This window comes from Ascaphus truei, unplaced genomic scaffold (assembly GCF_040206685.1).
Source record: "Ascaphus truei isolate aAscTru1 unplaced genomic scaffold, aAscTru1.hap1 HAP1_SCAFFOLD_1709, whole genome shotgun sequence".
In the NCBI taxonomy this organism is placed as follows: domain Eukaryota; kingdom Metazoa; phylum Chordata; class Amphibia; order Anura; family Ascaphidae; genus Ascaphus; species Ascaphus truei.
Window position 1 is genome coordinate 1,314 of NW_027454605.1, and position 24,131 is coordinate 25,444.

Below are 24,131 nucleotides of genomic sequence, written 5' to 3' on the forward strand. Positions count from 1 at the left end.
AATTATAGGGAGCGGTTATATGGGGTAATAGGAGGAGTTATAGGGAGCGGTTATATGGGGTAATATGAAGAGTTCTAGGGAGTGATTATATGGGGTAATAGGAGGAGTTATAGGGAGCGGTTATATGGGGTAATATGAAGAGTTATAGGGAGCGGTTATATGGGGTAATATGAAGAGTTCTAGGGAGTGATTATATGGGGTAATAGGAGGAGTTATAGGGAGCGGTTATATGGGGTAATAGGAGGAGTTATAGGTCTGCACTGTGACGGGAATTCTCTGTTTCTCAGTAAATCAGAGGCCAGTTTCCTGCGGCAGCTGATTAATGACACTCAGGCCTCCCCCACAGAACACTACATGCCTTTCTATGCGCTGGACGTCGGTCTTGCAGCCAGCCAGGCCTTAGTGATCGGACCAGATGACTTTATAGTGGCCGTTGTGAGGTGAGTGACAGTGACACTGTATGCAGCGCCCCCATCTGGGGGGATAACAGGGGGAGGTGTGCTGGAGTCCTTTCACGGGCTCCTGCCTCCCTCCAACAACCTCCCCCCAACATCCAAGAACTTCCCATTTATCTCATTCAAACTCAAGCAATCTCTCTCTCTCTCTCTCTCTCTCTCTCTCTCCCTCCCTCCTCCTCACCCCCTCTATATTCTCCCCCTCTCTCCCCTCCCTTTCTCTCTCCTCCCCCTCTCTCTTCTTCACTTCTCTCCTCTCCCCCTCTCTCTTTTCCACCTCTCTCTTCTCCACCTCCCTCCCCTATTTTCCTCTCGCTCTCCTCCTCTCCTGTCTCTCTCCTCCCCCTCTCTATGCCCTCTCTCTCTTCCCCCCCACCTTTTTCTGCTCCCCTCTCTCCCCCCTTAACTCCCCCTTTCTGTCTCACTTCCTCTCTCTCTCCCCCCATCTTTCCTTCCGCCCTCCCCCCCCCCCTCTCCCCCCTCTCCCCCCCTCTCCCCCCTGCAGCTCTCTGAACCGTCCCTTCGGCAGCGGGATATTGACGCCCTCCGGGATCCTTCTGAACAGCCAGATCCTTGACTTCTTCTGGACCAACAGGAGTAGTGATCACTCCCCGAGCCCTGTGAGTGTCCCCACTGAGCCACCGTACTGAGCCCCCCACCCACAGCCAGTCTGCCCTCCCCCTCCCGCAGCCATCTGCCCTCCCCTCCCGCAGCCAGTCTGCCCTCCCCTCCCGCAGCCATCTGCCCTCCCCTCCCGCAGCCAGTCTGCCCTCCCCTCCCGCAGCCAGTCTGCCCTCCCCCTCCCGCAGCCATCTGCCCTCCCCTCCCACAGCCAGTCACCTCTGCCCTCCCCTCCCGCAGCCAGTCTGCCCTCCCCCCTGCCCCTACCGCAGCCAGTCTGCCCTCCCCCTCCCGCAGCCATCTGCCCTCTCCCTCCCCTCCCACAGCCAGTCTGCCCTCCCCTCCCGCAGCCAGTCTGCCCTCCCCCCTCCCCTCCCGCAGCCAGTCTGCCCTCCCCCTCCCCTCCCACAGCCAGTCTGCCCTCCCCCTCCCGCAGCCATCTGCCCTCCCCCTCCCACAGCCAGTCTGCCCTCCCCTCCCGCAGCCAGTCTGCCCTCCCCCTCCCCTCCAGCAGCTAGTCTGCCCTCCCCCCCTCTGCTCCCGCAGCCAGTCTGCCCTCCCCCCTACTGCAGCCAGTCAGCCCTCCCCCTCCCCTCCCGCAGCCAGTCTGCCCTGCCCCCTCCCGCAGCCAGTCTGCCCTCCCCCTCCCCTCCTGCAGCCAGCCTGCTCCCTCCCCTCTCGCAGCCAGTCTGCCCCCCTCCCCACCCCCCGCATGCAGTCTGCCCTCCCCCCGCAGCCAGTCTGCCCTCCCACCCTCCCCTCCCGCAGCCAGTTTGCCCTCCCCCTCCCCTCCTGCAGCCAGCCTGCCCCCTCCCCTCCCACAGCCAGTCTGCCCCCCTCCCCACCCGCCCGCATGCAGTCTGCCCTCCCCCCTCCCCTCCCGCAGCCAGTCTGCCCTCCACCTCCCGCAGCCACCTGCCCTCCCCCTCCCCTCCCACAGCCAGTCTGCCCTCCCCCTCCCCTCCTGCAGCCAGCCTGCCCCCTCCCCTCCCACAGCCAGTCTGCCCCCCTCCCCATCCCCCGCATGCAGTCTGCCCTCCCCCCTCCCCTCCAGCAGCTAGTCTGCCCTCCCCCCCTCCGCTCCCGCAGCCAGTCTGCCCTCCCCCCTCCTGCAGCCAGTCAGCCCTCCCCCTCCCCTCTCGCAGCCAGTCTGCCCTCCCCCCTCCCAAAGCCAGTCTGCCCTCCCCTCCTGCAGCCAGTCTGCCCCCCTCCCCAACCCCCGCATGCAGTCTGCCCTCCCCCCGCAGTCAGTCTGCCCTCCCACCCTCCCCTCCCGCAGCCAGTCTGCCCTCCCACCCTCCCCTCCCGCAGCCAGTCTGCCCTCCCACCCTCCCCTCCCGCAGCCAGTCTGCCCTCCCCCTCTCCTCCTGCAGCCAGCCTGCCCCCTCCCCTCTCGCAGCCAGTCTGCCCCCCTCCCCACCCCCCGCAGGCAGTCTGCCCTCCTCCCGCAGCCAGTCTGCCCTCCCACCCTCCCCTCCCGCAGCCTGTCTGCCCTCCCACCCTCCCCTCCCACAGCCAGTCTGCCCTCCCACCTTCCCCTCCCGCAGCCAGTCTGCCCTCCCACCTTCCCCTCCCGCAGCCAGTCTGCCCTCCCACCCTGCTCTCCCACCGCCAGTCTGCCCTCCCACCCTCCCCTCCCGCAGCCAGTCTGCCCTCCCACCCTCCCCTCCCGCAGCCAGTCTGCCCTCCCACCCTCCCCTCCCGCAGCCAGTCTGCCCTCCCCCGCTCCCCTCCCGCAGCCAGTCTGCCCTCCCCTTCCGCAGCCAGTCTGCCCTCCGCTCTCTGAGTGATACTCATTACCGCTGCTGTTACCCCCTGCAGAGGAATAACATTGAGCCCGGGAAGAGACCTCTCTCCTTCCTGCTTCCTGTCGTGGTGCGTCCGGCGGAGGGTCTCTGCGGCACGTACCTCTCCCTGGGGGCGTCGCATGGGGACAGAGCTCTGAGCGGGATCACTCAGGTCAGCCTGCAGTGAACTCTCACTCACACTCCCCTCACTCACTGCAAACACTGACAACTCTCACACATACACCCCTCACTCACCTCAAACACCAGCACCTCTCACTCATACGCCCCTCACTCACCTCAAACACCAGCACCTCTCACTCATACGCCCCTCACTCACCTCAAACACCAGCACCTCCCACTCATACTCCCCTTCCTCACTCACCTTTAACACTGGCACGCACCTCTGCTCCCACTCGCTTCTCCGCTCCCTCAGTCACCTCAAACACTGGCACACACTTCTCCTCTCACTCACGCTGGCTTCTCCCTCACCTCACACACAAGCGTGCACCTTTTCTCTCACTCACACTCCCCTTCCACACTCGCTTCTCCCTTTTTCAAACACTGGCACGCACCTCTTCTTCCCCCCCTCTCTTCTCCCCTCCCACCCTCCCTCTCTTCCCCCCTCCCTCTCTTCCCCCTCTGCCTTCCCCCCATCCCTCTCTTCTCCCTCCCCCCTTCCTCTTCCCCCCCTCCCCTCTCCCCCCCCCTTCTCCCCTCTCTCCCCCCCCCCCCCCTTCTCCCCTCTTCCCCCGCCCTGAGACAGGTGCAGAGGTAGAACCAGGGAGGCGGATTGGTTGGAAATTAAACCATGGCTTTATTCAGCCCGTCACTTTAACCAATGCAGAAACCACAACAATAAATAAACAGCCTGTCCCTGTGTAAGGGATAACTCGCTTCCCCAGTCTGTATCTGCAGGGCTGGGAGAAAAAGCCTCTTACCAAGCTATCACCCCAAAGTCTAAATAGGTACCTTTAAGCTGGGGCTCTCTGTGTCAGGCTCGGAGTCTGGAGGTAAAGGTGAAAAACCAGAGCACTGCCGCAAGCAAACAATCCCCAAATGCGCACCACCTACGCGTTTCGCACTGTACAAGTGCTTTATCAAGATGTATGCGTTTCTTTAGCGCGAATCGCGTAGGTGGTGCGCATTTTATCTTCTTGTCCACGAGACTTCAATAAATGACACTTTTTTTTATCGGGGTCACCGTGTGGGGATTTTTTGCTCGCTTCGGTTTTTTCGCCTTTCCCTCTGGATTCGCGTTTCCACGGATCAGCACACCTGGGACTGGCTGGGACTCATGGAGGATGGAAGGCTTAATCAAGAAGGAAAAAGGGACAGGCTTTGTGCACTTTAAACTGTGCCGGCGTGCACTGTGCCGACTCTTGAATTGCTAAAGGAATGCACAAGCCTAGAAACTGCTAAAACGGTGATAATATACACACTTTATTCATATAAGCCTTACCATTTAATCAAGAAGCCATCCTGATTTTTAATACAGGCATACCCCGGTTTAAGGACACTCACTTTAAGTACACTCGCGAGTAAGGACATATCGCCCAATAGGCAAACGGCATCTCACGCATGCGCCTGTCAGCACGTCCTGAACAGCAATACCGGCTCCCTACCTGTACCGAAGCTGTGTGCAAGCGGGGAGACTATAGAGCCTGTTACAAATACGTTATTTACATCACTTATGCACGTATATGACGATTGCAGTACAGTACATGCATCGATAAGTGGGAAAAAGGTAGTGCTTCACTTTAAGTACATTTTCGCTTTCCATACATGCTCTGGACCCCTTACGTACGTTAATGCGGGGTATGCCTGTACAAGCTTGACGTTTTTGTAATGTTGCTTATGAGCAGTGTTCGACAAACCTATACATTTGCTCGCCCCGGGCGAGTGGATTTAACCCCCGGGCGAGTAAATATTGGCCCAAGCAGCACACGTTTGGTACTAGGTGGCGAGTATATTTTTTGGTGATTTGTCAACCACTGCTTATGAGTAAGCCACGGCTGAGCACCATTTCCCCGTGGACTTTATATTCAGTCTCTGGATTGGTGTCCGGTGAGGGGCCAGCCTCTGGCCGGTTCCCGGGTTCGCTGCACCCTGGAGGTCTGGCTCCTTGCATCTTGCTGTCGGCACACGGTCCTGTGGGCTCAGGAGTCTTTCCCCTGCAGTTTCCAGCAGGAGGCTTTTCAACAGGTCTCGTCAGCCAGGTGGAGACTGGTTAATTGTCTTTAGCTGCAATTAACCAGCTCCCTGCTGGATTCCTCAGACTACTATAGGCTAATATTGAAGCCTCATTTAGACAGGGGTTAAGTCCCTGTTACACACCCCTTCCCCTCCCTCCTCCCCTCTCTCTCCCCCCTCCAATCTCTTACCCCCCTCTCTCTTTCTCCCCTCCCATCCCTTCTCCTCCCCCCACCAATCTCTTACCCCCCTTCCCTCATCCAATCTCTTACCCTCCCCTCTCTCCCCTCTCCTCTATCTCCCCCTCCAATCTCCTCCCCCCCTCTTTCCCCCCTTCCTCTCCCTCCTCATCTCTCCCCCCTCCGATCTCTTACCACCCTCCCCTCTCTAATCAATTACCCCCCTCTCTCTCTCCCCACCAAACTCTTATCCCTCTTCCCTCCTCCAATCTCTTCCCCCCTCTCCTATCCCCCTCCACACTCTTACCCCTCTCCTCTATCTCCCCCTCCAGTCTCTTACACCCCTCCGTCTCACCCTCTCTCCACCCCTACCCTCTCTCTCCCCCTACCACCTCTTTCCCCCCCAACCCTCTCTCCCCCTCCCCTCTTTCTGCCCTCCTCTCTCTCACCCGCTCCCCTCTCTCTTTACACACTGATATATAACACTTCCCCCCCCCCCCTCGGTCCCCAGGTCCTGCTGAATGTCCTGTCCTTTAACAAGAACCTGAGTGACAGCGTGTCCCAGGGTAGGCTTCACCCCGACCTCCAATCCAACCTCCTGCATGTGGACGGTGAGTGAGTGACGGCGTCTGCTTCCCCCGCGCCAGCGCCAACCTCTCCTGTCCCCCCTCCTGTGCCACACAGAACCTCACAGCGCCGCAGCCTCTCTCAGGCCAACCGTCTCCCGCCACGACCACCCGCAAACATTTCAGTCGCTGGTGTGGACGCTGTCTTTGAAGTGGGTGGTTGTCATCCCAGTGTCCCTTACGTTGTTACCTTGGTCTGTCTCCCTCAAGATTAGATTGCAAGCTCTGCGGGACAGGGACGGGCCTTGCATAGTTCTATGTACAGCGCTACAGACACTGTCGGCACCATTATAAGGAACCCTTCTTCTGCTTCTGAAATTAGGTGACTTCTCTGAAAATGACACCCGGGGACTGGAGTCCATGGGTCACCGGGTGCAAAGGACGCCCGTCCTGTCCCTGGTCCACGGGTCGCGCAGGAGCAACGACCTCATCATCGGGATCCGAGATCCACGCAGCCCAGACGCAGAAGCCTCCACCATTTTGTAGGGACGCCGGGAAATGCCAGCGCGCCTCCCCGCCCATTATCAGGGAGAGACGGGGTTAATAGCATTTAGGTAGCTATCCGGGACATTCAAAGCAGCTCCACACCACTTAACGATAGGGGTTTTTGGGAGAGGCGGGGGTTAAAGGGTCAGTCCCTCCTAGGGCCACAGTGTACTAATGGCAGTGACATGGTTAAGGGGTCAGTCCCTCCTAGGGCCACAGTGTACTAATGGCAGTGACAAGGTTAAGGGGTCAGTCCCTCCTAGGGCCACAGTGTACTAATGGCAGTGACATGGTTAAGGTGTCAGTCCTTCCTAGGGCCAAAGTGTACAGATGGCAGTGACATGGTTAAGGGGTCAGTCCCTCCTAGTGCCACAGTGTACTAATGGCAGTGACATGGTTAAGGGGTCAGTCCCTCCTAGTACCACAGTGTACTAATGGCAGTGACATGGTTAAGGGGTCAGTCCCTCCTAGGACCACAGTGTACTAATGGCAGTGACATGGTTAAGGGGTCGGTCCCTCCTAGTACCAGTGTACTCATGGCAGTGACATGGTTAAGGGGTCAATCCCTCCTAGGGTCAGGGTGTACTAATGGCAGTGACATGGTTAAGGGGGCAGACCCTCCTAGTACCACACTGTACTAATGGCAGTGACATGGTTAAGGGGTCAACCCCTCCTAGGGCCACAGTGTACTAATGGCAGTGACATGGTTAAAGGGTCAGTCCCTCCTAGGGCCACAGTGTACTAATGGCAGTGACATGGTTAAAGGGTCACATCTGTGTGACTGATGCCTTTAGTATCCAAATCTGACACCTATACGTATATATAAATATTTTGGTAACATTATTAGGTACTTATACTGCGCTGAGACCTGGGCGAGGTTTGATTTCCTCCGGTTGCTCCCTTCCATCTGATGTCACTGCGTGTTCACCAAGAGTTTGCGCAGGCAAAGCCCCATCTCTCCCCCTCCCTTTATCTTTATTGGCTCTCTGATAAGGACAGGGAGGGACAAGGGCAAAAAAAAACCCCATTTGACTGACCATCACAGTTAGATTTTGTTTGTTTCACTTTTTCCATCCTGAGATACCGAGCCCAGGAAATGTGGGCATAAGGGATAGGGCCAAACGGGCACCAATAAAACAAAGAAGAGGATGTCGAATCCTTTTTAGAAGAGGAAACGGGTTTAGGGACAAAGCTGAATCATCATTAATTGGGTTCATGCACTTATTTTTGAGGAGGGATTGCTTCATTAAAATCCCATAGACTCATATTTTTTTTAAACTTTATAATTTGAAAGTTTTTCGCTGCGTCTACTAAACATCTACTAAGAATCGTTGGTGGGAAGAATGTTATTTATAAAGGACCTGACTGTTATGTAATTTTTTCTAAATTTCACTCCAAGTATTCACCAATTTGCACCAATTTATATTCTGTTTCGTAAAAAATCTGGGGAGGGGTCTTGGGAGGGAGTGGGTGGGAGGGGGAGGGAGTGGGTGGGAGGGGGCGCCCTTCAAAGGATTTTATTAGGAAATAGAATATGAAAGTGCAAATTAGTGCATGTTTGCACAATTTACGTAGAACAAATTACGTAATGGTCAGATCATTTATAAATAACTGACCGGCGGTCATACTGTACATGGTGAGCAATACTGATCTTACTGCTCCCACAAATTCCAAGATTGTTGCACCCCTCCTCATCTTCTCTCTCTCCAATTATCCTCTCAACCCCCCACCCCTCAAACTCACTCATCCCCCTTCCCTTCATCCTCTCATTCCCCCCCTCCCTTCATCCTCTCATTCCCACTCCCTTCATCCTCTCATCCCCCCTCCCTTCATCCTCTCATCCCCCTTCCCTTCATCCTCTCACCCCTACCTTCATCCTCTCACCCCCCCTCCCTTCATCCTCTCACCCCCCCCTCCCTTCATCCTCTCATCCCCCCTCCCTTCATCCTCTCATCCCCCCTCCCTTCATCCTCTCATTCCCTCCCTTCATCCTCTCATCCCCCCCTCCCTCCCTTCATCCTCATTCCCCCTCCCTTCATCCTCTCTCCCTTCATCCTCTCATCCCCCCCTCCCTTCATCCTCTCATCCCTTCATCCCCCCTCCCTTCATCCTCTCATCCCCTCCCTTCATCCTCTCACTCCCTACCTTCATCCTCACCCCCCCCTTTATCCTCTCACCCCCCCCCCCCTCCCTGTCATTAGTCCTGAGAGGTAATACCGGACACATACATGTCCGGTATTATCTCTCATTTTTTACCAGACAGAGTAACCAAATAACAGGCTGTCCGGTTCAATACCGGACACCAGGCAACCCTACGGGCGAAAGTGTGATGTCATTTGTCTTGGGATGACATCACAGGTTAATATTGGGTGCAAATGGCTCTCTCTTTGAGAATATATATGTATTTATTGGCAGCTTTTCAAATCCTTCTGTGCAACACTTACAGCACAGTGTATGTAATGTGTCATATGTCCCTTGTGTTCTGTCACCTTGTAGTGGGAGGGACAGACTACACAAGACTAATATACCTACAGATTCCATCTGTCTGTCACCCTGCAGGGGGAGGGACAAACTCATAGCTCCCTTCTGCCTATGTCACCCTGCGGGGGGAGGGACAGACTCATAGCTCCCTTCTGTCAGTGTCACTGTGTCACCCTGCGGGGGGAGGGACAGACTCATAGCTCCCTCCTGTCTGTGTCACTATGTCACCCTGCGGAGGGAGGGACAGGCTCACATCTCCCTTCTGTTAGTGTCACTGTGTCACCCAGCAGGGGGAGGGACAGACTCATAGCTCCCTTCTGTCTGTGTCACTGTTACCCTGCGGGGGGGGGGGACAGACCCATAGCTCCCTTCTGCCTGTGTCATCCTGCGGGGAGAGGGACAGACTCATAGCTCCCTTCTCTCTGTGTCAGTGTCACTGTGTCACCCTGCGGAGGGAGGGACAAACTCATAGCTCCCTTCTGTCTGTGTCACTGTGTCACCCTGCGGGGGGAGGGACAGACTCCTAGCTCCCTTCTGTCTGTGTCACCCTGTGGGGGGAGGGACAGACTCATAGCTCCCTTCTGTCTGTCACTGTGTCACCCTGCAGGGGGGGGGGGGACTGGCTCATATCTCCCTTCTGTCTGTGTCACTGTGTCACCCTGCGAGGGGAAGGGCAGACTCATTGCTCCATTCTGCCTGTGTCACTGTGTCACTGTGTCACTGTGTCACCCTACAGGGGAAGGGACAGACTCATAGGTCCCTTCTGTCTGTCACCCTGTCGGGGGGGGGGGGGAACACTCCGGGGGACCAGGTCAGCATTGTGTACAATATTTAGTGCCACATGTCAGGAAGCTGGTACATCTCTGCGCATGAGGTCAGACAAATCCACGAATGTAATCGCTGCGTCACTTCCCAGAGCTGCTTTATTCACCCCTTTGCTGCCGGTGCGTTGCTGGCCCCTCTAGGCAGTGAGGAGGTTAATTGTGACTTTGATTTCCCCCCTGGATGGTGTTCCTCGTTGGGGGGGGGGAGGGGGTTGGGGTGATATTTGTTTGTCACGAACCGCTTCAGTGAAATAAAATTCACTAATTTGGGACCTTTGTCGTTGTGTCCTAGAGGTGACTGTCCATGTGTCCTGCAAATGAATTAAATACAGATTAGTGTCACAGAGGTTACTAGCTCTCTCACCCGTCCTAGAGGTCACTGAACTTCTGTCCCTCTGTCCTAGAGGTCACTGGAACACGTCTCTCCCTGTCCTAGAGGTCACTGGAACTCCTCTCTTCCTGTCCTAGAGATCACTGGACTTGTCCCCCTGTCCTAGAGGTTCACTTTGTCTCTCTCCCCCTGTCCTAGAGGTAACGGGAATTCTCTCCCCCCTGTCCTAGAGGTCACTGGGTGGGCGGAGCTACGCCTGATCACTTCCCACGTGTCTCTCTGACTACGACCCCACCCACTCCGCGATAGACACGCCCACGTCACCACAGGCCCCTCCAGCTCAGCGCCAGTCCCCGCCCACATAATCCTTCCTGGTTCAAGCAAATGCCCTCGCGAGCCCCGGCGACGTCACGACCTCGCGAGACTTGGCTTCCATTGTCTCTCCCACCTGGTCGCTGATTGGTACACCCGCACCTGGTCGCTGATTGGTTCCCCCTCCCTCTTGCTGCCGGACTGTACCATCTAGCAGGGGGTTGTGTGCGCAGCTGACCGCGCGCCGCCTCCCTGTGACTGCCAGGTGACGCCCTCCCCGCAGCCTGCCGTGGTACAGCCCGGGCCTCGCATCCTCTGGCCGTTTCCCGGGAGCGGAAGAGACTCGGTGTGAGGTGAGAGGGAGGGGTACACGGTGGAGGGGGAGCAGTGACACACGCTGAGGTGTGTGTGATAATTCAGTGTGAGCACAGACAGCTCTGTAACCCTGCCCTTCCCCATTATCTCTTTGCTCTGCCGCCAGGGATTCTGGGTAATGACGTGATGAGCTCACACAGTGTCACCTTACACCAATATACCTATAAAATATACTGTGCGTGTAATATACCTATATAACATACTGTGTGCGTGTAATATACCTATATAATATACTGTGTGCGTGTAATATACCTATATAATATACTGTGTGCGTGTAATATACCTATATAATATACTGTGTGCGTGTAATATACCTATATACTATACTGTGTGCGTGTAATATACCTATATAATATACTGTGTGCGTGTAATATACCTATATAATATACTGTGTGCGTGTAATATACCTATATAATATACTGTGTGCGTGTAATATACCTATATAATATACTGTGCGCGTGTAATATACCTATACCTATATAATATACTGTGCGCGTGTAATATACCTATATAATATACTGTGCGCGTGTAATATACCTATATAATATACTGTGCGCGAGTGTGTATAATATACTTATAATATACTGTGTGTGTGTGTGTGTATAACCACACCTAGGTACTAGATCAAATATAAAGCAAGGCAAATATCGGCAGGTTCACACGTCATATAATGAGATATAAAGAATATATTCCGCCAGGTTCCAAAGAGCGGGGAAGAAGACACCGCACGCCTGTGCAAAAAGTAAACTCCCAACGTTTCGGGGTCAACTTCATCAGGGAGGTGCATGCACTTTCCTCCTGAGGCGCAGGGGAAGGTCCCTTTGAAATATTGTTTTGTTTCTTCCTAAGGCACATTCTATAGTGCCGGGCACGTGCTACGCTGTGCGCGCGCGGATTTTTAGGTTGCTGACATTAGTCAGCCTTTCTATACAAGGGCCGCGCACGGCAGGGAGAGGGGAGCCGACAGACAGCGGCGAAGATGAGGAAAATCATCTTTTCGCGCCGCTACCTGCGCTCAAATGTGTGTGTATGTATTTGTGTCTGCACAAGTCTAATAAATTTTTTTTTTAATAAATTACACATAAACACACACACCCATATACATACACATACACATACACACACATACATAAACACACTCAAAACTGTATACACAACACAGTATACTCACGAAAAGCATGCAGCACGTGCATGCGCGGCCGCACGCTGTATATAACAGCCCTAATGCACCATCCCATCTCCATTCTCCTACTGATTTCGTTCACAAGGTTCCCACCCATTGTTACTCGCCGGCCAAGGAAGCCACAGCCTAAGACTTCTGGTCCTATTCCATTTACTTCGATCTCTGCAGACTTGACACGTTTGTTGAACATCACTCTGCTATTTGTGAGATTCATATGGAGGACACTTTATTACTGGCGTCGGCAAGTTCTCCAATTTGCTGCCAGAGATCTTCAGGATTTGTGGCAAAAATAACAAGGTCATCTGCAAATCGTAGCGAGTCAAACATTCACTGTTTATTTTGATTCCTTTCTCCTCCCAACTAATGTCTTGAACAATTCTTCGAGCTGCTGTGAGAAGCTTTGGTGACACGGTGGCTCCCTGCCGCACTCCCTTTGCTGATCCTGGTGACACGGTGGCTCCCTGCCGCACTCCCTTTGCTGATCCTGGCGACACGGTGGCTCCCTGCCGCACTCCCTTTGCTGATCCTGGTGACACGGTGGCTCCCTGCCGCACTCCCTTTGCTGATCCTGGTGACACGGTGGCTCCCTGCCGCACTCCCTTTGCTGATCCTGGTGACACAGTGGCTCCCTGCCGCACTCCCTTTGCTGATCCTGGTGACACGGTGGCTCCCTGCCGCACTCCTTTTGCTGATCCTGGTGACACGGTGTCTCCCTGATGCGCTCCTTTTGCTGATCCTTATCTGGATTTTATCTGCATGTAATCTTAAACTGAGTGGGAGATCGTACACATTACTTCGGGGAATCACTTCTTGTACGATTTGGATGTGCTCCGTTGTGTTGTATCCATTGCAAGATCGCACTGGTTCTCTAGTCTGGGGGCAAAAAAATCCAGGGTCTGGTGTATCCGATTAGTGAGTATCTTCGTAAAACTCTAGTAACTGATTGGAAGTAGACTGACTGGTCTGTAGTTCTCGAGGTCCTCATCTTCTTGTGGATGAGGATAGATATGGCATTTCTCCATTGTTCTGGAAGTTTTCTGTTCTTCAAACAACATGTAAATATTTTTGCAGGGATTTTCTCTACTTCTTCCCCAGCTTCTTTCAAGATTTCAGTTGTAATTCCATCTTTCCAGTGACCTACCCATTTTCTTCAATGATTTTATTACTTTTGCCACTTCTGGAACGACGCATGGACCACGACGCATGGACCATCTTCTCGCTTGTCCTCTGCTGGGTTATGCCCGATCTCTGTTGTCGTACCATTTTCGTGGAGAAGTCCTGAACTCTCTCTCCTAATAAGGTCACAGTCTTTTATTGTAGATCCATCATCATAGTCTTCCTCACCATATCAATGTTGCATGTCCTTACATCCTCAGTTATACGTTTGCTGAACGTCTCGCACAGCGCTGCATAGCCAATGCTTGTTCTTGCGTCTTGGAATTGTTTCATTTCTTGTCGTCTCCTCATTTCATTGGTTTGTCTCATCGGATATTTTCTTATTTTTTTTTTTTTTTCAGCGCTTCCAACTACAATCTTCATAGTCGTTTGTTAACGGTTCCCCACGCGTTTTGTGCTGAAGCGATTTTCCAATTCTAGTTGCAATTCTCTGCTGCTGTTGTTGAGGTTATTGATGTTGATTTTGTTTTTGTCTCTTTAATCGGTTTTCTTTCCAGCGTCGCATTCAGCTGTAATCTGCAGCGAACCAATCGGCGATCACTCTGTGTCAAACCGTTTAAGGAATGTGCAGTCTTCAATCACGTGTTACTTGTTAGTTAGGCTGAGGACCCGCTGCACACGGCCGCCTTGCTTGCCGGCGGCGCGTGCAAGTCACTGCACAGCAATCTGCGGTCGGCAGCTGATTTTTGCGGGGGGGGGGGGGAGCGTGGCCAAAACGGGTCGGGGGTGTGCGGCCATTTAGCCCAGAGAGGGGTGGAGGAGGTTCTGGGTGAAGGAGCAGAGGTTGTGGGTCCGCAGGAGGGGGGGTTGTGGGTCCGGGAGGCTGTGAGTCCGAGAGGAGAGGGATCGAGTGGGCCATCTACTTTGCACAGACAGGCACACTTCCCTTCCGTAACTCCCCTCCTTCCGTCCTCCCCTCCTTCCGTCCTCCGCTCCTTTCCTCCTCACTGACTGACTTGTGCACCACGTGACGCGTCAGCGCTTCTGATCACCCGAAGCTTGCAGCTCCGGCCGGCTGACGCATCACAGCACGCAGTCAGCCACGTCGGAAGGAGCCCTCGGGGACCTCCAGACTGGAGGTAAGGGGCTGGTGGCCCGTGCGTTCCGCCGGCCGCAGTGGGTCCTTAGCCTTAGGATATAGTCTATTTCACTCTTGGGTCCATTCTATGTCCATTTTCTATTTGGAGAATGAATTCATGATCTAGAAGTTTGCAGATTCTCCCAATCTGTCCCCACGTTCATTCCTGTTACCGTAACCATACTTGCCAACGGACGCTTCGTCTTTCTTCTGGGCACCAGTCTTTGCATTGAAATCTCCCATAACGCATGGGCATGAAATCGCGCAGATTTCAGCAGGCGAGCGTCAGCGCGGCTCAGCCCTGCTACCCCCTCTATGGCCCCAGCCTAAGAGGGAAAAACGCAAAAGCACCGAAAATCTAAGTGCAGGAGAAATACAAAGTGAAACAAGTGTCAGCTCCAATCTTGGCTCGTGTGAAAGGCCCACTTACAAACTGTAAGAATATCAACAGCAGTGTGTAATCAAGGCTTTAGGCAGTCTATCCAAGGGGAGTGTCAGCTCAGCACGGATTGAGGGAGAAGCAGCTCCAGTACTCGAGAAGATGTAGCCCCACTCCTGACGAAGCTGACGGTATCACGTGGGGGTCCTTTCTCCATACGGAGCATTCTTGGAGAGGAGCCGCGAGGCCGCGAGGTTGCTACCTGAAAACCGGGTCTGACGTCGGACGCCCAGACCCGCGGAGACGCGATGGAGTAAAGGCTGGAGACATGGTGGCTGCAGGACGGTGAGCTGGTGTGCCAAGCTGTCTCTTCAATACACTATTGCAGTGTGATATGCCCGTTTTTTATTGGTATATTGTAAGTGCGATTTTCACACTTAGATTAAAACCGTTTAAACCTGGTGGATCTATGCTATGTAGCTTTTTCCTCTCTCTATTGGAGCTACATCTTCTTGAGTGGAAACAGAGATGCTGTCTTGCGCTCAGGTGAACAGTTCAGGCACTTGAGTGTCAGTGTAGCCAGTGAGAGCGGAGTGTGTCAAAGCAATAAAGACCACTATTTGAAATCGGTGTTGGGAAGGTTTGCAATCCTTACCTCCCATGTAGTCTCCGATCTGGGTCCTGCTCTGATCGTCCTCCGCTGCTCTAGCGTGCGTCCGGCAGATAAGGATGAACTGAAGTGAAGGAGAACCCGGCGCCACTGCAGAGGCAAAGATCCAGGCAACTTCCGGTATACAATTGAAAAAACTTTATTCCGACAGCATACACAAAGAACCCAGGTTACACCACAGCCTCCCCCTCAACGCGTTTCACGCTATGGAACAGCACTCCAAGACGAAGCGCTGTTTCATAGTGTGAAACGCGTTGAGGGGGAGGCTGTGGTGTAACCTGGGTTCTTTGTGTATGCTGTCGGAATAAAGTTTTTTCAATTGTATACCGGAAGTTGCCTGGATCTTTGCCTCTGCAGTGGCGCCGGGTTCTCCTACATCTTCTCGAGTACTGGAGCTGCTTCTCCCTCAATCCGTGCTGAGCTGACACTCACGTTGGATAGACTTCCTAAAGCCTTGATTACACACTGCTGTTGATATTCTTACAGTTTGTAAGTGGGCCTTTCACACGAGCCAAGATTGGAGCTGACACATGTTGCACTTTGTATTTCTCCTGCACTTAGATTTTCTGTGCTTTTGCGTTTTTCCCTCTATGCTCCCCCTGGAATCTGTGAATCTACTACAACACTGAGGGACAAGAGAAAACATATCCCACCAGAGGGTTCGAGCAGGGGGTCAAAACTTTATTATTCTTTTCACCACATTTTTTTTTGGTTGTTATATCTTCACAATATTTATGTGTTATATACTATAAGTGCACTTTAATTTTAAGTGTTGTATTCACTTCACTGAATTTACAGTGATCACCTATTAAAAAAAAAAAATTGCGCCGTTTTAATCACTTTTCACTAGTAATTTAATGTTGGGGCATACACAGTTGGATTATGTGGCTTGATGTTGGGGCATACACTTGGATTATGTGGCTTGATGTTGGGGCAAACAGTTGGATTATGTGGCTTGATGTTGGGGCATACAGATGGATTATGTGGCTTGATGTTGGGGCATACACTTGGATTATGTGGTTTGATGTTGGGGCAAACAGTTGGATTATGTGGCTTAATGTTGGGGCATACAGATGGAATATGTGGCTTGATGTTGGGGCATACAGATGGATTATGTGGCGTGATGTTGGGGCATACACTTGGATTATGTGGCTTGATGTTGGGGCAAACAGTTGGATTATGTGGCTTGATGTTGGGGCATACAGATGGATTATGTGGCTTGATGTTGGGGCATACACTTGGATTATGTGGTTTGATGTTGGGGCAAACAGTTGGATTATGTGGCTTAATGTTGGGGCATACAGATGGAATATGTGGCTTGATGTTGGGGCATACAGATGGATTATGTGGCGTGATGTTGGGGCATACAGTTGGATGTTGGGGCACACAGTAGGATTATGTGGCTTGATGTTGGGGCATACACTTGGATTATGTGGCTTGATGTTGGGGCATACAGTTGGATTATGTGGCTTGATGTTGGGGCATACACAGTTGGATTATGTGGCTTGATGTTGGGGCATAGAGTTGGATTAAGTGGCTTGATGTTGGGGCATACAGTTGGATTATGTGGCTTGATGTTGGGGCAAACAGTTGGATTATGTGGCTTGATGTTGGGGCATACAGATGGATTATGTGGCTTGATGTTGGGGCATACACTTGGATTATGTGGTTTGATGTTGGGGCAAACAGTTGGATTATGTGGCTTAATGTTGGGGCATACAGATGGAATATGTGGCTTGATGTTGGGGCATACAGATGGATTATGTGGCGTGATGTTGGGGCATACAGTTGGATGTTGGGGCACACAGTAGGATTATGTGGCTTGATGTTGGGGCATACACTTGGATTATGTGGCTTGATGTTGGGGCATACAGTTGGATTATGTGGCTTGATGTTGGGGCATACACAGTTGGATTATGTGGCTTGATGTTGGGGCATAGAGTTGGATTAAGTGGCTTGATGTTGGGGCATACAGTTGGATTATGTGGCTTGATGTTGGGGCATACACAGTTGGATTATGTGGTTTGATGGGGCATACACAGTAGGATTATGTGGCTTGATGTTGGGGCATACACAGTTGGATGATGTGGCTTGATGTTGGGGCACACAGTTTTATTATGTGGCTTGATGTTGGGGCACACAGTTTTATTATGTGGCTTGATGTTGGGGCACACAGTTTTATTATGTGGCTTGATGTTGGGGCACACAGTAGGATTATGTGGCTTGATGTTGGGGCACACAGTTGGATTATGTGGCTTGATGTTGGGGCATACACAGTTGAAAAATGTGGCTTGATGTTGGGGCATACACAGTAGGATTATGTGGCTTGATGTTGGGGCATACACAGTAGGATTATGTGGCTTGATGTTGGGGCACACAGTAGGATTATGTGGCTTGATGTTGGAATATGTGGCTTGATGTTGGGGCACACAGTTGGAATATGTGGCTTGATGTTGGGGCACACAGTAGGATTATGTGGCTTGATGTTGGGGCACACAGTTGGATTATGTGGCTTGATGTTGGGGCACACAGTAGGATTATGTGGCTTGATGTTGGGGCACACAGTTGGATTATGTGGCTTGATGTTGGGGCATACACAGTTGAAAAATGTGGCTTGATGTTGGGGCATACACAGTAGGATTATGTGGCTTGATGTTGGAATATGTGGCTTGATGTTGGGGCACACAGTTGGAATATGTGGCTTGATGTTGGGGCATACACAGTAGGATTATGTGGCTTGATGTTGGAATATGTGGCTTGATGTTGGGGCACACAGTTGGAATATGTGGCTTGATGTTGGAATATGTGGCTTGATGTTGGGGCACACAGTAGGATTATGTGGCTTGATGTTGGAATATGTGGCTTGATGTTGGGGCACACAGTTGGAATATGTGGCTTGATGTTGGGGCACACAGTAGGATTATGTGGCTTGATGTTGGGGCACACAGTTGGATTATGTGGCTTGATGTTGGGGCACACAGTAGGATTATGTGGCTTGATGTTGGGGCACACAGTTGGATTATGTGGCTTGATGTTGGGGCATACACAGTTGGAATATGTGGCTTGATGTTGGGGCATACACAGTAGGATTATGTGGCTTCATGTTGGAATATGTGGCTTGATGTTGGGGCACACAGTTGGAATATGTGGCTTGATGTTGGGGCATACACAGTTGGATTATGTGGCTTGATGTTGGAGCATACACAGTAGGATTATGTGGCTTGATGTTGGAGCATACACAGTAGGATTATGGGGCTTGATGTTGGAGCATACACAGTAGGATTATGTGGCTTGATGTTGGGGCACACAGTTGGAATATGTGGCTTGATGTTGGGGCACACAGTTGGATTATGTGGCGTGATGTTGGGTCTTACAGTTGGATTATGTGGCTTGATGTTGGGGCACACAGTTGGAATATGTGGCTTGATGTTGGGGCACACAGTTGGATTATGTGGCGTGATGTTGGGTCTTACAGTTGGATTATGTGGCTTGATGTTGGGGCATACACAGTAGGATTATGTGGCTTGATGTTGGGGCATACACAGTAGGATTATGTGGCTTGATGTTGGGGCATACACAGTAGGATTATGTGGCGTGATGTTGGGGCATACAGTTGGATTATGTGGCTTGATGTTGGGGCATACACAGTAGGATTATGTGGCTTGATGTTGGGGCATACACAGTAGGATTATGTGGCTTGATGTTGGGGCATACACAGTTGAAAAATGTGGCTTGATGTTGGGGCATACACAGTAGGATTATGTGGCTTGATGTTGGGGCATACACAGTTGGATTATGTGGCTTGATGTTGGGGCATACACAGTAGGATTATGTGGCTTGATGTTGGGGCACACAGTAGGATTATGTGGCTTGATGTTGGGGCATACACCGTTTTATTATGTGGCTTGATGTTGGGGCACACAGTAGGATTATGTGGCTTGATGTTGGGGCATACACAGTAGGATTATGTGGCTTGATGTTGGGGCATACACAGTTGAAAAATGTGGCTTGATGTTGGGGCATACACAGTTGAAAAATGTGGCTTGATGTTGGGGCATACACAGTAGGATTATGTGGCTTGATGTTGGGGCATACACAGTTGGAATATGTGGCTTGATGTTGGGGCATACACCGTTTTATTATGTGGCTTGATGTTGGGGCACACAGTAGGATTATGTGGCTTGATGTTGGGGCACACAGTTGGAATATGTGGCTTGATGTTGGGGCACACAGTAGGATTATGTGGCTTGATGTTGGGGCATACACAGTAGGATTATGTGGCTTGATGTTGGGGCACACAGTAGGATTATGTGGCTTGATGTTGGGGCATACACAGTTGAAAAATGTGGCTTGATGTTGGGGCATACACAGTTGAAAAATGTGGCTTGATGTTGGGGCATACACAGTAGGATTATGTGGCTTGATGTTGGAATATGTGGCTTGATGTTGGGGCATACACAGTTGGAATATGTGGCTTGATGTTGGGGCACACAGTAGGATTATGTGGCTTGATGTTGGGGCACACAGTAGGATTATGTGGCTTGATGTTGGGGCACACAGTAGGATTATGTGGCTTGATGTTGGGGCACACAGTAGGATTATGTGGCTTGATGTTGGGGCATACACAGTAGGATTATGTGGCTTGATGTTGGGGCACACAGTAGGATTATGTGGCTTGATGTTGGGGCATACACAGTTGGAATATGTGGCTTGATGTTGGGGCATACACAGTTGGAATATGTGGCTTGATGTTGGGGCATACACAGTTGGATTATGTGGCGTGATGTTGGGTCTTACAGTTGGATTATGTGGCTTGATGTTGGGGCATACACAGTAGGATTATGTGGCTTGATGTTGGGGCATACACAGTAGGATTATGTGGCTTGATGTTGGGGCATACACAGTAGGATTATGTGGCGTGATGTTGGGGCATACAGTTGGATTATGTGGCTTGATGTTGGGGCATACACAGTAGGATTATGTGGCTTGATGTTGGGGCATACACAGTTGGAATATGTGGCTTGATGTTGGGGCATACACCGTTTTATTATGTGGCTTGATGTTGGGGCACACAGTAGGATTATGTGGCTTGATGTTGGGGCACACAGTTGGATTATGTGGCTTGATGTTGGGGCATACACAGTAGGATTATGTGGCTTGATGTTGGGGCACACAGTAGGATTATGTGGCTTGATGTTGGGGCACACAGTAGGATTATGTGGCTTGATGTTGGGGCATACACAGTAGGATTATGTGGCTTGATGTTGGGGCATACACAGTAGGATTATGTGGCTTGATGTTGGGGTACACAGTTGGATTATGTGGCTTGATGTTGGGGCATACACAGTTGGAATATGTGGCTTGATGTTGGGGCATACACAGTTGGAATATGTGGCTTGATGTTGGGGCATACACAGTTTTATTATATGGCTTGATGTTGGGGCATACAGTAGGATTATGTGGCTTGATGTTGGGGCACACAGTTGGATTATGTGGCTTGATGTTGGGGCACACAGTTGGATTATGTGGCTTGATGTTGGGGCATACACAGTTGGATTATGTGGCTTGATGTTGGGGCACACAGTTGGATTATGTGGCTTGATGTTGGGGCATACACAGTAGGATTATGTGGCTTGATGTTGGGGCACACAGTAGGATTATGTGGCTTGATGTTGGGGCACACAGTTGGATTATGTGGCTTGATGTTGGGGCATACACAGTTGGATTATGTGGCTTGATGTTGGGGCACACAGTAGGATTATGTGGCTTGATGTTGAGGCACACAGTTGGAATATGTGGCTTGATGTTGGGGCACACAGTAGGATTATGTGGCTTGATGTTGGAGCATACACAGTAGGATTATGTGGCTTGATGTTGGAGCATACACAGTAGGATTATGTGGCTTGATGTTGGAGCATACACAGTAGGATTATGTGGCTTGATGTTGGGGCACACAGTTGGATTATGTGGCTTGATGTTGGGGCATACACAGTTGGATTATGTGGCTTGATGTTGGGGCATACACAGTTGGATTATGTGGGTTGATGTTGGGGCATACACAGTTGGATTATGTGGCTTGATGTTGGGGCACACAGTTGGATTATGTGGCTTGATGTTGGGGCATACACAGTTGGATTATGTGGCTTGATGTTGGGGCACACAGTAGGATTATGTGGCTTGATGTTGGGGCACACAGTTGGATTATGTGGCTTGATGTTGGGGCACACAGTTGGATTATGTGGCTTGATGTTGGGGCATACACAGTTGGATTATGTGGCTTGATGTTGGGGCATACACAGTTGGATTATGTGGCTTGATGTTGGGGCACACAGTTGGATTATGTGGCTTGATGTTGGGGCATACACAGTTGGATTATGTGGCTTGATGTTGGGGCACACAGTTGGATTATGTGGCTTCATGTTGGGGCATACACAGTTGGATTATGTGGCTTCATGTTGGGGCATACACAGTTGGATTATGTGGCTTCATGTTGGGGCATACACAGTTGGATTATGTGGCTTGATGTTGGGGCATACACAGTTGGATTATGTGGCTTGATGTTGGGGCACACAGTTGGAATATGTGGCTTGATGTTGGGGCATACACAGTTTTATTATATGGCTTGATGTTGGGGCATACAGTAGGATTATGTGGCTTGATGTTGGGGCACACAGTTGGATTATGTGGCTTGATGTTGGGGCACACAGTTGGATTATGTGGCTTGATGTTGGGGCATACACAGTTGGATTATGTGGCTTGATGTTGGGGCACACAGTTGGATTATGTGGCTTGATGTTGGGGCATACACAGTAGGATTATGTGGCTTGATGTTGGGGCACACAGTAGGATTATGTGGCTTGATGTTGGGGCACACAGTTGGATTATGTGGCTTGATGTTGGGGCATACACAGTTGGATTATGTGGCTTGATGTTGGGGCACACAGTAGGATTATGTGGCTTGATGTTGAGGCACACAGTTGGAATATGTGGCTTGATGTTGGGGCACACAGTAGGATTATGTGGCTTGATGTTGGAGCATACACAGTAGGATTATGTGGCTTGATGTTGGAGCATACACAGTAGGATTATGTGGCTTGATGTTGGAGCATACACAGTAGGATTATGTGGCTTGATGTTGGGGCACACAGTTGGATTATGTGGCTTGATGTTGGGGCATACACAGTTGGATTATGTGGGTTGATGTTGGGGCATACACAGTTGGATTATGTGGGTTGATGTTGGGGCATACACAGTTGGATTATGTGGCTTGATGTTGGGGCACACAGTTGGATTATGTGGCTTGATGTTGGGGCATACACAGTTGGATTATGTGGCTTGATGTTGGGGCACACAGTAGGATTATGTGGCTTGATGTTGGGGCACACAGTTGGATTATGTGGCTTGATGTTGGGGCACACAGTTGGATTATGTGGCTTGATGTTGGGGCATACACAGTTGGATTATGTGGCTTGATGTTGGGGCATACACAGTTGGATTATGTGGCTTGATGGGGCACACAGTTGGATTATGTGGCTTGATGTTGGGGCATACACAGTTGGATTATGTGGCTTGATGTTGGGGCACACAGTTGGATTATGTGGCTTCATGTTGGGGCATACACAGTTGGATTATGTGGCTTCATGTTGGGGCATACACAGTTGGATTATGTGGCTTCATGTTGGGGCATACACAGTTGGATTATGTGGCTTGATGTTGGGGCATACACAGTTGGATTATGTGGCTTGATGTTGGGGCACACAGTTGGATTATGTGGCTTGATGTTGGGGCATACACAGTAGGATTATGTGGCTTGATGTTGGGGCACACAGTAGGATTATGTGGCTTGATGTTGGGGCACACAGTTGGATTATGTGGCTTGATGTTGGGGCACACAGTAGGATTATGTGGCTTGATGTTGAGGCACACAGTTGGAATATGTGGCTTGATGTTGGGGCACACAGTAGGATTATGTGGCTTGATGTTGGAGCATACACAGTAGGATTATGTGGCTTGATGTTGGAGCATACACAGTAGGATTATGTGGCTTGATGTTGGAGCATACACAGTAGGATTATGTGGCTTGATGTTGGGGCACACAGTTGGATTATGTGGCTTGATGTTGGGGCATACACAGTTGGATTATGTGGCTTGATGTTGGGGCATACACAGTTGGATTATGTGGGTTGATGTTGGGGCATACACAGTTGGATTATGTGGCTTGATGTTGGGGCACACAGTTGGATTATGTGGCTTGATGTTGGGGCATACACAGTTGGATTATGTGGCTTGATGTTGGGGCACACAGTAGGATTATGTGGCTTGATGTTGGGGCACACAGTTGGATTATGTGGCTTGATGTTGGGGCACACAGTTGGATTATGTGGCTTGATGTTGGGGCATACACAGTTGGATTATGTGGCTTGATGTTGGGGCATACACAGTTGGATTATGTGGCTTGATGTTGGGGCACACAGTTGGATTATGTGGCTTGATGTTGGGGCATACACAGTTGGATTATGTGGCTTGATGTTGGGGCACACAGTTGGATTATGTGGCTTCATGTTGGGGCATACACAGTTGGATTATGTGGCTTCATGTTGGGGCATACACAGTTGGATTATGTGGCTTCATGTTGGGGCATACACAGTTGGATTATGTGGCTTCATGTTGGGGCATACACAGTTGGATTATGTGGCTTGATGTTGGGGCATACACAGTTGGATTATGTGGCTTGATGTTGGGGCATACACAGTTGGATTATGTGGCTTGATGTTGGGGCATACACAGTTGGATTATGTGGCTTGATGTTGGGGCATACACAGTTGGATTATGTGGCTTGATGTTGGGGCATACACAGTTGGATTATGTGGCTTGATGTTGGGGCATACACAGTTGGATTATGTGGCTTGATGTTGGGGCATACACAGTTGGATTATGTGGCTTGATGTTGGGGCATACACTTGGATTATTTGAAGCCT

The 24,131-nt window shown here is 51.0% G+C and overlaps 2 protein-coding genes across 5 annotated transcripts in view; both read left to right on the forward strand.

Annotated features, from left to right (window-relative positions):
* Nucleotides 1-287: 287 nt before the first annotated feature.
* On the forward strand, nt 288-9,874 carry LOC142476761 (glutathione hydrolase 7-like; the record flags this gene model as incomplete). Its single annotated transcript, XM_075581933.1, has 5 exons — nt 288-440; nt 961-1,075; nt 2,898-3,035; nt 5,744-5,843; nt 6,181-9,874. Coding segments are annotated over 5 exons (670 nt in total), but the record flags the coding sequence as incomplete, so codon positions are not given.
* A 604-nt stretch (nt 9,875-10,478) lies between these two features.
* The window catches only part of NCOA6 (nuclear receptor coactivator 6), a 57,540-nt gene continuing 43,887 nt past the window's right edge, over nt 10,479-24,131 (forward strand). For 3 of the 4 annotated variants that reach the window (XM_075581930.1, XM_075581929.1, XM_075581931.1), the window contains exon 1: nt 10,479-10,645. The gene's annotated coding sequence lies outside the window, so the exon portion shown is untranslated. The remainder of the gene's footprint in view (nt 10,646-24,131) is intronic. The other variant, XM_075581932.1, reaches the window with a different exon arrangement.